The sequence below is a fragment of the Ochotona curzoniae genome, unplaced genomic scaffold (assembly GCF_017591425.1).
Source record: "Ochotona curzoniae isolate NIBS_2020 unplaced genomic scaffold, NIBS_Ocur_1.0 scaffold_1852, whole genome shotgun sequence".
NCBI lineage: Eukaryota > Metazoa > Chordata > Mammalia > Lagomorpha > Ochotonidae > Ochotona > Ochotona curzoniae.
This window is the reverse complement of record NW_024467087.1, coordinates 31,871,443-31,885,509: the sequence shown is the minus strand read 5'-3', so window position 1 is coordinate 31,885,509 and position 14,067 is coordinate 31,871,443. Positions and strand designations below refer to the sequence as shown.

Genomic DNA, 14,067 nt, shown 5'->3' with positions numbered 1-14,067 from the left:
ATTCTGCTTCGGAATTGAATCAGATGTGCTTGAACCCTGCTGTCTTCACTCACTGTCACTGTGACCTTGGGCAAGGTAATTCCTTCCTGTGAACCTCACTTTTGTCGTCTTAAATGAGGCTTGATAATAATAATCATGCTCTTATACTTGCAAAGCGCTTCAGCACTGCCTAGCACACAGTAAGCACTCAGTAAGCTATTATTAATTATTATTTGATAAGCAAACCATGCCACATACATGCTCTTGCTTGCTACAGACACATGCACATCAGTCCATCTTCGAGACAAACGCACATGTCACATATGCACTATTCTCACATGTACATACTTCCGTGCAGAGACAGCTGTTTTTAAAGGAGGCAAATTATCAGCAACAGCATAGAAATTGAAAGGCAAAGTATGAAAAAAGAATGTGAGGGCAAGGAAAAGTATGAACAGAAAGAGTTAGGGGACTGGGATTGCAAGCAGCCTGTCTTTTTCTGCATATCAGGACACTCTTGGCATTGGGCAGCCCCCATGTGTTTGGCTTCCAGGGCAGCTATTCCTCTTTGCACAGAATCTGGAGCTACAAGTCCTAGCTTCTCCCAGGTTCAATGCCCATGCGAATGCTAGAGAGAAGACAAGCTCAGCTAAATGGCCTCATTTGCAAGGGCTCTGGGTGGGCCATGGCCAGATGAGGGAGGACCTCTCATTGCCAGCCTTCTTCAGAACAATTAACAAAAATTTCCTAGCTGTTTGGATCTGAAAATAGTGTTGATTAGCATGTGGGTTTGCATGTAATTTGCATGTCAATTCACCACCCAATTGCCCAGATCTTCTCTTTGCCTCTTTTGTTTCCCTTTTGGAGTCCAGCCCTTCCTAGCCCTTATCCCTGCTTACCTCTCTTTGTCCCTCCTGCCAGCTCTTCCCACACACAGCCCTGTATTACCCATTCCCTGCTTGCCTTTCCCCAGCTTGAACAACTGCTGACTGGCTAACCTTGGCTTCCACGAAGTCGCTATACCACTGAATGGAAGCAAAATTGATCAGAACGTGATCGCAGTTAAGTATAACAAGCGCCCCTTCTGTTTCTCCAGGTCTGATTGTGCTGGCCACAATTACTCCTGAATCATCACTGGACTCTGGCCATGAAACCAATTCTTCGGAGCTCACGGACATGTCAGAGATGATGTCGGCCATGAAGCAGCACCAGAACACCACCTACTTTTTGGCCCAGCATCTCAACAAGGAGAGCCTGCTTGCCCGCAAAGACCTGCCCTTCAGAATCCAGAGCTGTGCAGCCCAGGCTGTTCTCACAGCCCCTTACTCTCTCGGACATCCAGACCCCAACCCATCCTTGCAGCCAGCTGTCACAGGCCAGAGTCCTGGTCCCCCTGGCGCTCGGAGGAAGCTGCCCCCATCAGAGGCTCAGAACCAGGGAGAGCGAACATACTCCCTGGCAGTGCACCCTGCCCTGTCCCCTCAGCTTAGCGAGCAGAAGAATTTGAGCCTGCTGTCGCCAGTGCCTGAGGACAAAGGGCCTGGCCACAGTAGGGCAGGTTTGGAGATGTCACGGAGAGCCCCCACACCATCCCTCAGTGATGAGCAGGTCTCAGAGTTGAGGGAGAAGCTGCCCAAGGAGGTCAGGTTGAGCCCCAAGCTTATCCTGGACTCCAAAGGCAGCGTGACTCCAGCCATTATCTCAGCAGCCCTGCAGCAGGTGGTCCACAGTAAGAGCTTGGCCAGCCCCAGTGGGGCCCTGGCAACCACCCCTAGCAGGGAGGAGAGAAGGCTGGAGACCAGCATAGGGAGGCCCGACATCAGCAGGGGCAGACCAGAAGCTGGCATGGTGAGCAGCAGTGCTGCTAAGAATCTGAAGTTCCCCATGAGCCCTGGTGCCACCGATATTGTGCGGAGTCCCCAGCGGCAGCTTGGCCCGGAGGCCTCCCCCAGCTCCAGAACACCTGCAGGCAGCCGGGCTGAAAGCATCCACCTCTCACCACCCGAAGACAGGATGCCTGTTCCCGGTTACCCTCCCAAAAGCTATTTTCTACGAGCAAGCCGAGAGTCAGTGGGCAAACCAGCTACGGAGGAGGGGGCAGGCAAGGCTGCTGGACCAGAGGGGGCTAAGCCTACCCTGTACAAGCAGGGCACTTCCTCCAGCCCGGGGGAGAGGGGACAGTTGGATACACCCAAAAGCAGCAAGCTCGAGGAAACCAGCCTGGTGCCCCGAGCCGGCTACTCTGTGGCTCTACAGAGCTCTAGTTGCCAGTCACGAAGCCACAGCCCCAGCTGCCAGCCCCGGGGACCCAGCCCCAGCAGCCAATCCCGAGGTCAGAGCCCCAGCTGCCAGCCTCGAGGCCAGAGCCCACTGAGGCCTCCAGCCGCCAGCCGGCAAGTGAGCACCATGCCCTCCAGGAAGCTCGAGACAACCCTGGATGGAGCCCACTCAGCCTCCGAAGGCCCCACAAAGCCCAAGTCGTCTAGAGGGCCTTTCCGGCTTCGTAATTTATTCTCAGCCACCTTCCCGACCCGCCAGAAGAAGGAGACAGATGAACGACAGGCCCAGCTGCAGAAGGTCAAGCAGTATGAGCTGGAGTTCCTCGAGGAACTTCTAAAGCCACCCAGCCAGGGGGAGCTGCCAGGCGCTGAATACTTGCAGCCCCCAGCCCCTGGCCGCTGCAGTTGCCAGCTCCGTAGCAGTCCTGTGCAACAGGGGCCTGGCATGTCCCGAGAGCAGAGGCGCAGCTGCGACTGCAAGCGCATCAGCAGGGGGGGCAGGCCACAGGCCGCCCAGGTGCCTGCACCCAGCCTCCGGGGGAGGGAGAGGGACAAGGTCCCCCCTACCCAGAAACAACCAGAGGCTGGCCCGAGCTTGAGCCTCAGCAGCCCCATCAACGTCCGGCGGATCCGCTCCACCAGCCTGGAATCCCGTGAGTGCCGATCGGACCCCGAGAGTGGTGTTTCCTGCCTGACCACGTGTGCCTCCGGGGGTGAGTGTCTGGGAGCACCCAATTACAGAAAACTGATGCGCCGCTACAGTATCAGTGAGCTGGACCAGGGTGACAGGGCCTCGCTGACCTCAGACATCTACCCACACCCGCCCCTAGGCATGCTGCCCAGGGAGGTCAAGGAGATAGAGACAGGCCTCCCGCTGAGCGTGGGCCCCAAAAGCAAGTGTCTGGAGTCACCAACCCTGGGAGATCCCTCATATGTGCAGGTCACCCCTGAGACCAAAGGCCCCAGACAAATGGCCGTATTCTCCCTGCCTGAAGAGGTGTATCGGAAATCAGCTGAACTGGATGAGGACAGTGAGAGCAGCAAGTGCTGCTCCATCCGCTACTGCTTCTACTACCGCAAGTGCGACATGGCAGATGATGCCAGTGATGGCAAGGACGAACTCTCGTACTCCATTCCCATGAAGATTCTGCCTGGCATGAAGTTGGATGAGCAGGTGGTGCCTGTGGTGAGCAGGACCCTGCAAGTCCTGGATGCTGCCACCTGCAGTAGCCCTGAGGCTGCTCGCACGCAGGAGATTGACCTTCGGGTGTCCACCTTCGAGGGGAGCTTGGCCAAGATCAACGCCCTTCGGGCCCACGCCTATGGCCTCCCTGATGGTTTCTTAGCTGCCCGGCTGGACACCAATGAGCTGCTGACAGTACTGCGGCAGTGTGTGGCCAGCCCTGAGGCCCGTGCCCCCAAGCCCTATGTCTCTCAAATCTCTGAGTACAAACTGGAGTTGGCTCTCAAGTTCAAAGAGCTCCGGGCCTCCTGCCGCCGTGTGGCCAACGTGGACAAGAGCCCCACTCACATGCTGGCAGCCATCACAGGCAGCTTCCAGGTGCTGAGCAGTCTCATCGAGACCTTTGTGCGACTAGTCTTCATCGTGCGCTCAGAGGCTCAGCGCCAAGAGCTGCTGGCCAAAGTAGAGGAGGTGGTGAGGAACTACACCTTCCTGCTGCGTGCAGCTGAGGAGTCCACAGCCCGGAACCTCAACCAACAGCAGCAGCAGCAGCAGCTGCAGCAGCAGTTGCAGCCACTGCAGCCACCGCAGCAGGTGGCAGCTGCTACTGGGGCAGCCACAGGGCACCCACCAGGCTCTCCAACTTCAGCGACTGTTATGAGCACATTCACCCGCTCCTTAAAAACCCTGATTAAGTAGGGCATCTGCCTAGGTCTAGCCCCCTCCCCAAGTCTGAGCTTTGTGGTCCTTTGCATCTTGTGGTGAGTGTGTGTGATCTGTTGGACCAATTAGGGTCCAAGAGCCCATCACTTTCCCCTTTCCTGGGAGCAACAACTCCCCGGATTGAGTCTCTCTCTCTCTCTCTCTCTCTCTCTCTCTCTCTCTCTCTCGCTCTCTCTCTCTGTGTGTGTGTGTGTGTGTCTCAAGGGCTGCAGGCCCAGCCGCCACCCTGGCTGTTCTCAGCCCTTCCCTGGCCTCTGGGCGTCACTGTGAGGGCAAAGGCCCTTGGTCACGATGCCCAGCACAGAGCTGTATTTTCTCTCTGAGTGCAGACAAGTGCCCTCAGGCCCACTTCATGCTCTGTGTTGGGTGCCGCTACAGGAAGCCAGAGCCTGAGTGCTTCCTGGCATCTGTTCCTCTGCAGGAGGAGGGGTGGGCTATGCGGCCTTCGGTCCATATCGCACCTCCCACTCACCTTGGACTACCACAGCCCAAGGGTTTGTGCCCTGAGTGGGATGTTGGCAGAACACAGCCCTTCACAGGCTGTACCGCGGCCAGCACAACAGGCTGGCAGCCTCGGGAGCCCCTCGCCCCCGAAACCAGTAGCTCCACACCAGCCATCCCCAAAGTGCCCTGGCCTCTCACTGGGTGGTGGGGCAGGGCAGCTCAGTCCACTAGGGAGCAAGCCTCTGGGATCACCCCCACTCATTTGGGGTCAGGTACCTGGTGAGAATGTCTGCTCTAGGTATACCTAGAGCAGGCCTTGAGCCCGCCTGGCCCAGCCTGGCCCAGCATAGAGGACTATCGCTGCCGGCATGTGGCTCCTCCCCTCTCGACATCTCTAGCAGACAGACTGTCCTTAGGAGTTTGACGTAGCTATGGATTGGGGTGGGGGGTGGGGGGAGGGGGGAAGGGGGGTGGTGATGACTATATCTTAACACTTCTGGAAGCTAGTGTGATATGTTAATCCTGAGTATCTGCTTTGGCTCTGTATTGACCCTGTGGATTTGTCTCTCTAAGAAAAGAAGCTGAGCGCCTTACCCGGTGCAGTCCTGCACCTCTCTCTCCCTCTCTGGAGCCATCTGGAAGGGAAGTCACACTGTTTAGCATCCTCCTTGACACACATCTCCTCTTGCTGCTGCTACCACCACTGCCGCCACCGCTGCTGCCACCACCGCCACCACCTCCACCACCTCCACTGCCCCTGCTACCCTCCTATCCCACCCTGCTTCCCCTGCCGCCTCCTGGGAGTGAAGACACGGAGTCCCTACTGATTGCCCCCACTGTAGGGAACATAGAAAGCCAATGTTTCTTCTGTATAGATTGCTTCTCATTCCGCCCTGTGCATCTCCCTCTGTGTCGTACACCCCCATGCGCTGCGTCTGCCTCTCTGTCATCCTCGTGTGAGAGGCTCGTGTGAACCTCCCATTTACCCATGGGTTTTATAAAAATGTACACTGTGCTTAACCCCTGCCCATCCTTGGTACCCCTAGCGCAATAAAGGCTTCCCCTTCCTGCTCCCCTGAGTGGTGAGACTTTCCTGGCCAGGACGAGGGGCCTCCTTCTGTAGAAGCCAGGCCCCACCTTCCTGTCCTCTCTCTCTCCTGCCACAGGACCAAGTTGTTCCCATGGGCCAGCGATGCAGCCAGTGGGGAGCCCCTCCCCCACGACCACTGCCAGCCAGAAAGCTGACATGGTCTTCTCCTAACTTCTTGATCCTGCACCTTTGCCACTCAACGACCTGCCTGTGTCATCTCATCACCACCCTTCACCTCTCCTTCAGCCTCATGGAGAGGGAACATTTTCTAATGTCTGTATATAGTATATATACTACACAAAATATATAAATTATATATATATATACTAATTTATGTCTTGTTTTTCAAACAAGAATGAGTAAATCTATTCATCCAACTATCCCAATTTGTCTTTGCGGTGTGTCTCTGTGTATATCTTTGTGTCCTGGAAGTGTTGGTTGGTGGCCTCCCTTTGCAGGCTCCCCTGGGCTTCTGCCGACAGGACTTGGGGCCCCCCCTGAGTATTGTGGGATAAGGACTCTGCTCCTGCCACGTCCCATGTCCTCAATGTACAAAGGGATCCCCTCTACTTCTCTGAGTAGTGTCCTGCTTGTCATGGAACTTGGATGTTGTCTACTCCATTCTCTTGTCACCGGATTCCCTGGCTCACCTGGATGTTAAAGCTAGGGCCTCAGAACAGAAGGCAGAAGAGTAAAGTATTCCATGCTAGGGTACACCAATGGTCTAGGTATCAGGGAACAGGGCTTCTAGCCATCTCTTTGCTAGGATTGGAAAATGATACCTGTCCCTCTGAAATGTGTCCATTGTAGCCCAACTGTTTCATAGTATGGCCTAAGGAATCCCTTGCAATTACCTCGTGATAATGTGTTGAGGGGCAAATTGTGTGGCTAGGAGAGAAGTATCATGGCCCTAAGCAGGGCCAGCAGCTCTGGGTTTCCAAAAAGTTACCTACTGGTGAGAAGTTATTTTTTTTCTTCTGTTCTCTTATTTCCTTCTGATAATCACAGCTCCCCACTATCCTGGGAATCACTTTTGTGCCAAAGATTCCTTGCTGTATCAAATCCCCAACCCAGAATGTGTTTGAAATGAAAAGTTCACCCTATGAATGAAGATAGTCCTGTGGGTACAAGGGTTGGCTCATTTCATTCCTGTCCAGCCCCACTGGCCTTGTTGGCTAAGTCCACAGATTGTGCCATCATCAACACTGGTCCCGAGTCCTTGCTTCCAAAGGTAATCCTCAGTCTTTGTGTCTATGAAGGTGACCACTGGATAAGGTTGGATTCAAACCACTGAAGAGGAGCCAGAGTTGAGCACTGTCCACAGCATTCCCCAGCAGCAAACGGGAGCTCCGTTCTGCACACCAGTACAGGGGGGAGAGCTCTGAGCAACAGCCCCGGGACTGATGGCAAGCTCTCCTGGTTCCTGCCCCCCCAAAACACTCTCCCCTAATGAGGATGGGCTTCAGGGGGAGTCATTGCCAATGTAAAATGAAGCTTGCTATTGTTCACAATTACCCAACTGCACAGTCCAGAAACTTGGGACCCCTGTGCTCCTGTGCTAACTACAATAGGTGCTGCTTAAGGTCAGAAGCCATGTCTGTTGGATTTCATTCACTAGGTACCACTCACATGATATCTAACGTGTAGTAAATCTTCAAATGAATGTTGGTAGAGTGTGGAATGCAAGTGACCACTGGGAGAGAAACCTTCAGATATCTGTATCATGCATAAAAAGGTCATGTTCCCCCTATGTATGATTAATCCAGGGCACTTGAATGTAGCTAGCCAGCCTGATCCCTCCTAACAAAGAAAAGAGGGATTGGGACAATTATCCAGTATCCCACTCACATAACTGAGTTTCACCAACTACTCTCTCAAAACTTCTAAGGCTTCTCAGATGAAGTCTTTACAGGAACCCAGTGCCAGGCCCTGATGTAGCAGGGAGGGCCAAAGAAAGCTATATGCTCACTGGAGTCCATGTTCCTTGCCCTCTTTGCTCTGAGCTGGTACCGTGAAGCTGATACTCCCCAGCCCTCCATGCAAGTCCTCCAGAATCAAATTCCTGCCTTTCCAGCTTCAAACAACTAAAGGAGAATAGGCTCAGACTGTTGGCATAGGCCCAAAATGCTGGCATAGTTATATTTTTTTTTCAAGCTGTTGTCAGAGCATGGTGGATAATAGGCAATTTCGGCAGCAATGAATTGAAAGAACCTACCTCAGCCAGACTTTGTGCTGCCAAATGAACAGGGGAGAATCAACTGCCAGCGCTGGGAAGGTATATACATTTTATGTCTTTGGATCAAAATCCTCCAGATACCCAATCAGATGGGAGGAAGAACAGCACCTGATCCCCATCCTACAGTCTGAAAACCAGGCTGTGGCTGTGGGCCTGGAGCCAGGAGGCCCTCCATGCGATGGAGGACATGACCTCTGAGGGTTCAATCTCAGGTCCCAGGAGATGGTTTGGACTTAGGTGAGTCTCTTGCATCAGGCGAGTCCCTGATATGAAGCCACAGTTAACAGGAAATGACAACAGTACAAGTACAGAAATGCTTGGTGCACATCAGTATTCTTTATTTCTAAGTATTTATTTATTTTAAAGGCAGTGTGACAGACAGAAAAACATTCTCTTATGGAGAGAAACAGAGAGAGATCCTCCATCTACTAGTTCACTTTCCAAATGGCTGCCAATGGCAAGGGCTGGGCTAGGCTGAAGCCAGGAATCAGGAGCTCCATAAGGGTCTCCCACATGAGTTGGCAGGAGCCTGAGCACTCAGGCCGTCTTTTGCTGCATTCCCAGGCTCATTAGCAAGGAGCTGAATCAAAAGCAGAGCAGCCAGTGCTAGAACTGGGTTGTGATATATGATGCAACATCAGTAGCAGTGACTCTACTCACTGTGTCACAAAATTGGGATCTACCTATTAATATTTCTTTGTCACTCCCTTCCACACAGGCCCATCCACCCAGACACAAAGTCTCTGGGAGGTACCCATGTCCGAGCACCATAAGGACATGTTCTGATAACAGTTCTGCTGTTTTCAACTGCAGGTTACAAACCGTAGGAATGAGTACAGCTTTAGCTTTACTGATCTCTGTGATATCCTGCCCTCTCTGGGTGTTGATCCCTCACTGAAAAAAAAAATAATTGTTTTAATTTGAAAGGCACACAGAGTTGTAGAGAAGGAGAGACAAAGAGAAAGAGAGATAAAGCTTCTGTTTGCTGGTTCACTCCCCAAATGGCTTCAACGGCCAGTTGGGATGAGCTGAAGCCAGGAGTGAAGAGTTTCTTCTGGGTTTTCCACATGGATGTGGGGGCCCAAGCACTTGGACTGTCATCCATTGCTTCCCCGGGTATAATAAAAAAGAGCTGCATCAGAAGTACAGCAGGCAAGACCTGAACTGGTGCCCACATGGGATGCCAATGCTGCAGGCAGAAGCATCCCTCAGCCATGGCCTCAGCCCCGTGATCCCTTGTTTTTATTTTCAAATCTCAGACTACAAAGAATACACTTCTGGACTACATAGGCACCTCTCAACAACACAGAAAATGACAATCTCTGCACTTAAACAGGAAAAGAAAAAAAAAAAAAACACCTGTGTATGCACACCTGCCACCAAGCTGCTAACCACCTCACATGCAAAGCCTCCTTTAATGGTCACAGCAATCCTTTGAGAAAGGTACCATTTTCACCTCTACTTCCCAGAGGATGAAATTAAGGCCCAGGGAGGTTTGGTCACTAGTTCAAGCCCCAACCAACTGGTAAGTAGTTCACCTGTCTTCAATGCCAGACCATGCTTTCCGCCAGAACACTATAGTACTCATCCCAGACCTACCTTTGAAGTGCTTTCCTTGGAACCCAAAAAAACTGTCTATGACAGTTGCTGAGAGTCAAGGCAGCCCGTAGGTAATGAATGGGAAGCATAGAACACCACTGCCCACCTACCCCTTGACCAGTTTTTGCCAGTCTGCCCTTGTATCACCTGCCACTTGAAGCCAGATATGAAGCTATGCAAGTGTGTGTGAATGGAGAGCTTTGTATCCACAAAACCTCCCCAGCCCTGGCCTGGAGCTGTACATGTAATTCTGAGATGGTCCCTCACCTGCTCCCATCTGCTCTTTGCTTTGCTTCTGGAGTTACAGAAATTTGAAGCTAAGTTATGACACAGCCAGTATCCCTGATACATTTGAACATTTGTCTGGAAGATTTTGGGAGAAAATACCTCTTGACTGTCATAGTAAATTATTTTTACATTAAAAACATTATAATGAGGGTTACAATCCTTTACAACACTTAGCATTTCTTTTTTTTTTTTAAGATTTATTCATTTTTATTACAAAGTCAGTTATACAGAGAGGAGAAGAGACAAAGAGGAAGATCTTCCGTCCGATGATTCACTCCCCAAGTGAGCGCAACAGCCAATGCTATGCCGATCCGAAGAAAGGAGCCAGGAACCTCCTCCAGGTCTCCCACGCAGGTGCAGGATACGAAAGCATTGGGCTGTCCTCTACTGCTTTCCCAGGCCACAAGCAGGGAGCTGGATGGGAAGCGGAACTGCCAGGATTAGAACTGGCTCTCATATGTTCAAGGCGAGGAATTTAACTGCTAGGCCACCATGCCAGGCCCAACACTTGGTATTTCTAAGATACTTGACAGATGGTTAGGTGTCTGATACTTGTGGCTCCCATCCCCACAGCCTTAGTCCCATAGTGTCCAAGCCCATCTTTATCAACTACTAGACGTGTCGTGATGGAAATGTTGGTCACACACAGGCTCTATCAGATGAGCTAGCTGGTGGCATAAGCCCCAAAGGGAAGATGTCTAGGATGGACATACTTTTGCAGATTTGGATACAGATGGCACTTCTTGAGACGATAGGGTGCCTTGAAGAGAGGGAGTAGCGTTATCAGAGTAACACTGCCTCTGCCTTCCCCAATGGTGCTTATTTCATTCTTCATCAGAGCGTCAGTCCCATCCCAGACAGGAGGGCCACATTCCCTACACCCGGAGACGTCAGTTGGCCTGTGCATTGAGCAAGCAAAACTGGGAAGGGGTGTGCTCCAAGTTGTGCCACTCACCCTGGAAATTGGGGTTCAGTGCTATGTTGAGCCCAACCACTGACTTGCCATATCATGGCATACACATCATTTCACCTCTTTGGACATTGTCTCTAAAATGAAGATGACTGAGTGTTCAGCCTCCCTCTGGGGCTGCGAGGATTAATGAGGCAGCACTGAAAAGGCACTTATAAAAATCCTCAATCCTAACCATATAGGCCTAACAAGTGCAGATGGAACTGCCCTGTCTGCAGCTGGCCTGCAGAAATTAATTAAGCTTGCACCAAGCACTTGGCAGCAGAAACCTGGGCAGCGGAGCTGTGGGGTCTTGCTGTCCCCTCCAAACATCTATTAATAGCTCTCTGGCAAAGTGTCTGCTAACAGTTTATCTCCAAACGAACATTGGAGATGTCCTCTTTCTGGGGCTTTCTTTTGAAATCAGGAAAGCCACTAGCTGCCTTGGTAGAGAACACTTGCTTCATTGCACAGACACAGCCTTGCCCAAGGTGTTCCTTTGCCTCTGACCAATAGTCTGGCCTTTCTGACATCTCTCTTGCTAGGAGAAGACCTGAATTTCTTTTTAAAAAATATTAATTGGTTAATTTATTATTTGAAGGGCAGAGTAATAGGCAGCAGCTTTACTCACTAAGCAACACTGGTTAGCACCAAGAAAAGATTTTTTTTTTAAATATTGAACGCTTCACGAATTTGCGTGTCATCCTTGCGCAGGGGCCATGCTAATCTTCTCTGTATCGTTCCAATTTTAGTATATGTGCTGCCGAAGCGAGCACAAGAAAAGATTTTTAAAACACATTTCGATGGGACCAGCTCTGTGCAACAGCAGACTTAGCTGCTGCCTTGACTATTGCATGGCCCAGACCTGGTTGTTGCAATTATTCAATCATTTAGGGAGTGAAATCAGTGCATGGAAGATCTCTCTCACTTGCTCTCTCTCTCTTTATCTCTCTCTCTCTCTCTCTCTCTCTCTCTCTCTCTCACACACACACACACACACACACACACACACACACACACTTTTGAACAAATATTTAACCAAAAAAAGTCCCAAGGGAATTGGGGATGTTCAATTCCCAGGATCATTTGAAAAAAAAAAATGCCTAAAACTTAAAATTTCCATTAGGGGGCCAGTGGTGTGGTACAGTGAATTAAGCTGTTACTTGAAATCTCAGAATCTGATTTGGTCATTGGTTCATGTCCCACAGGCTCCACTTCTGACCCGACTCCCTGCTAACAAACTGGGAAAGTTAGTGGAGGATGGATCAAATAGTTGGGCTTCTGCAACCCGTTTAAGAGAACTGGATGGAAGTTCTGGGCTTCTGGCTTCGACCTGGCCAATCCCCATCCATTGCAACCAGTTAGTGAATGAACCAGCAGACGGAGTATCTCTATGTCTCCATCACTTTCTCCCTGTAACTCTGCCTTTCAAACTATTATTATCTTCCAACTCTGAGATTCTTCAGCTTCATTCCTTCTATTTTGGAGACTTTCCACTGTACTTTTAATTTGTTTCACTGTATTCTTTATTTCTGATATATCAGCTTTCATTTCATTCATTTCTTGTCTGATGTATTTTTTAAGTTCCTTGTACTGTATAACATGCTTCTCATTGCTGATGAGAAGCTTTATAATGAGTTTTCTGAATTCTGTATCACACATTTTCTCAATGTATTCCTCAGTTAACTCTGAAGTTGGCAAGAGCTTTTGCTCCTTTGCAGGGAAGTCTTCTGTAATATTAATTGTGCCTTTGTCTCTTCTTTTGCTCTTGGTCATTATACTTCTGGTTAACAGATTCATTTCCTTGGGGGCAGGTTTCAAAGCTGTGTCACCCATAGGTCTGCTATTTGATTTTACTTATTGCAGTTGGTACACAGCTTTTTGTTTGCAGTTACTTGTGCCACTCCCTCCAATGAGTTCCAGGTCTGGGTTCTTATGTTAGACTTCCACAATGATCTCTGTATCCCCAGCTCCGGGTTCACTGCTGTCCACCTCTTGTGATATGGACTGAGGCTGCATCGTTGTCTGTACAACCTTTCTCCCACTCCAGTTCCCAGGATTAGGGAGACACCAGATGTCCTATATAGCTAGGTTATTGGTGATGTTGATCTTACTGGAACCTGTTGACCATTAGGTCTGAGGACCACATGGACCTATTTTAACCCATACGCCAAAATCTGTATTATTTTCCTGTGTGACCAGTGCAACACACTGAGCTCCGTGAATTCAATTTCAGTACATGTGCAGCTCGCTGTTGTCCTTGCAATCTTTTTTTTTTTTTTAAAAAAAGGTTTATTTAATTTTTATTGGAAAGGCGGATATACAGAGAGGAGAGACAGAGAGGAAGATCTTCTGTCCAATGATTCACTCCCCAGGCGGCCGCAACGGCTGGAGCTGAGCCGATCCGAAGCCAGGATCCTCTTCCGGGTCTTCCACACGGGTGCAGGGTCCCAAAGCTTTGGGCCATCCTCGACTGCCCTCCCGGGCCACAGGCAGGGAGCTGGAAGGGAAGCAGGGCTGCCGGGATTAGAACTGGCGCCCATATGGGATCCCGGGGCTTGCAAGGCGAGGACCTTAACCACTGCGCCACACCCTGTCCTTGCAATCTTAAAACCTTTGCCACGCTGTATAAAATGGTACCTGATGTGCCACTGGTAGAGTTCTGGATTTGCGGGCTGCTAGGCCTGGGGGCTACCTGGATCTATTTCAGGTGGAACCTTTAGGATGCCACGTTGTTGCAATATACTGAGCCAGAAATGAGTTCACTCTCAGCTATGTGCATGCATAGTCCTGTCCCCATTTGCCTTTGTCTCCCTGCACAAAATGGTGCCAGATTCAGCGCTGACAGGATCTGGGCTGTGGAATCCAGCCTGTTCCCGCACCACCTCTCTGGGACCTGCTGCTCTGTCTCTGCTCCTGGTCAAATCGAACAGATCAGCAGGACAGGCAGTTCCTTGTCTGGGTTCAACTCCTGAACTTCCAGTGGACTCTTTTTCCCACCTGATTGCTCATGGAGTTTTGGCCACCAGTGCAGTTCAGATCACCACTGACTAAATATCGCTGGGGTATCTGGTCACTGCAACACCACACCATTGTCTTTGCAGCTTGCCCATGTTAGTCAGTCTCTAGGTAGCCCTCTTTTGTTGGTCCGTCCTCTCCTATTTCCTGGAATGTACACTCTCTGCTTCACACTGGCTAATATTTCTGTCTGTTTAAATGTGTCCTTACCCTATTCTGCCATCTTGATTCCTCAAATAAATATCTTTAACAGAAAGAGATACCATATTTAATTGCTAT

The 14,067-nt window shown here is 50.6% G+C and overlaps 1 protein-coding gene and 1 non-coding gene across 2 annotated transcripts in view; one reads left to right on the top strand and one right to left on the bottom strand.

Annotated features, from left to right (window-relative positions):
• FRMPD3 (FERM and PDZ domain containing 3) overlaps positions 1–4,163 on the top strand; it is a 63,053-nt gene extending 58,890 nt beyond the window's left edge. Inside the window, exon 14 of the mRNA XM_040999817.1 lies at positions 1,076–4,163. Within this exon, the coding sequence (XP_040855751.1) occupies positions 1,076–4,140 (3,065 nt within the window). The 3' untranslated portion in view covers positions 4,141–4,163. The remainder of the gene's footprint in view (positions 1–1,075) is intronic.
• Positions 4,164–11,439: 7,276 nt separating this feature from the next.
• LOC121169622 lies at positions 11,440–11,546 on the bottom strand. Its single transcript, XR_005885900.1, has one exon. It is a non-coding gene; the product is annotated as a U6 spliceosomal RNA (small nuclear RNA).
• Between the last annotated feature and the right edge of the window lie 2,521 nt (positions 11,547–14,067).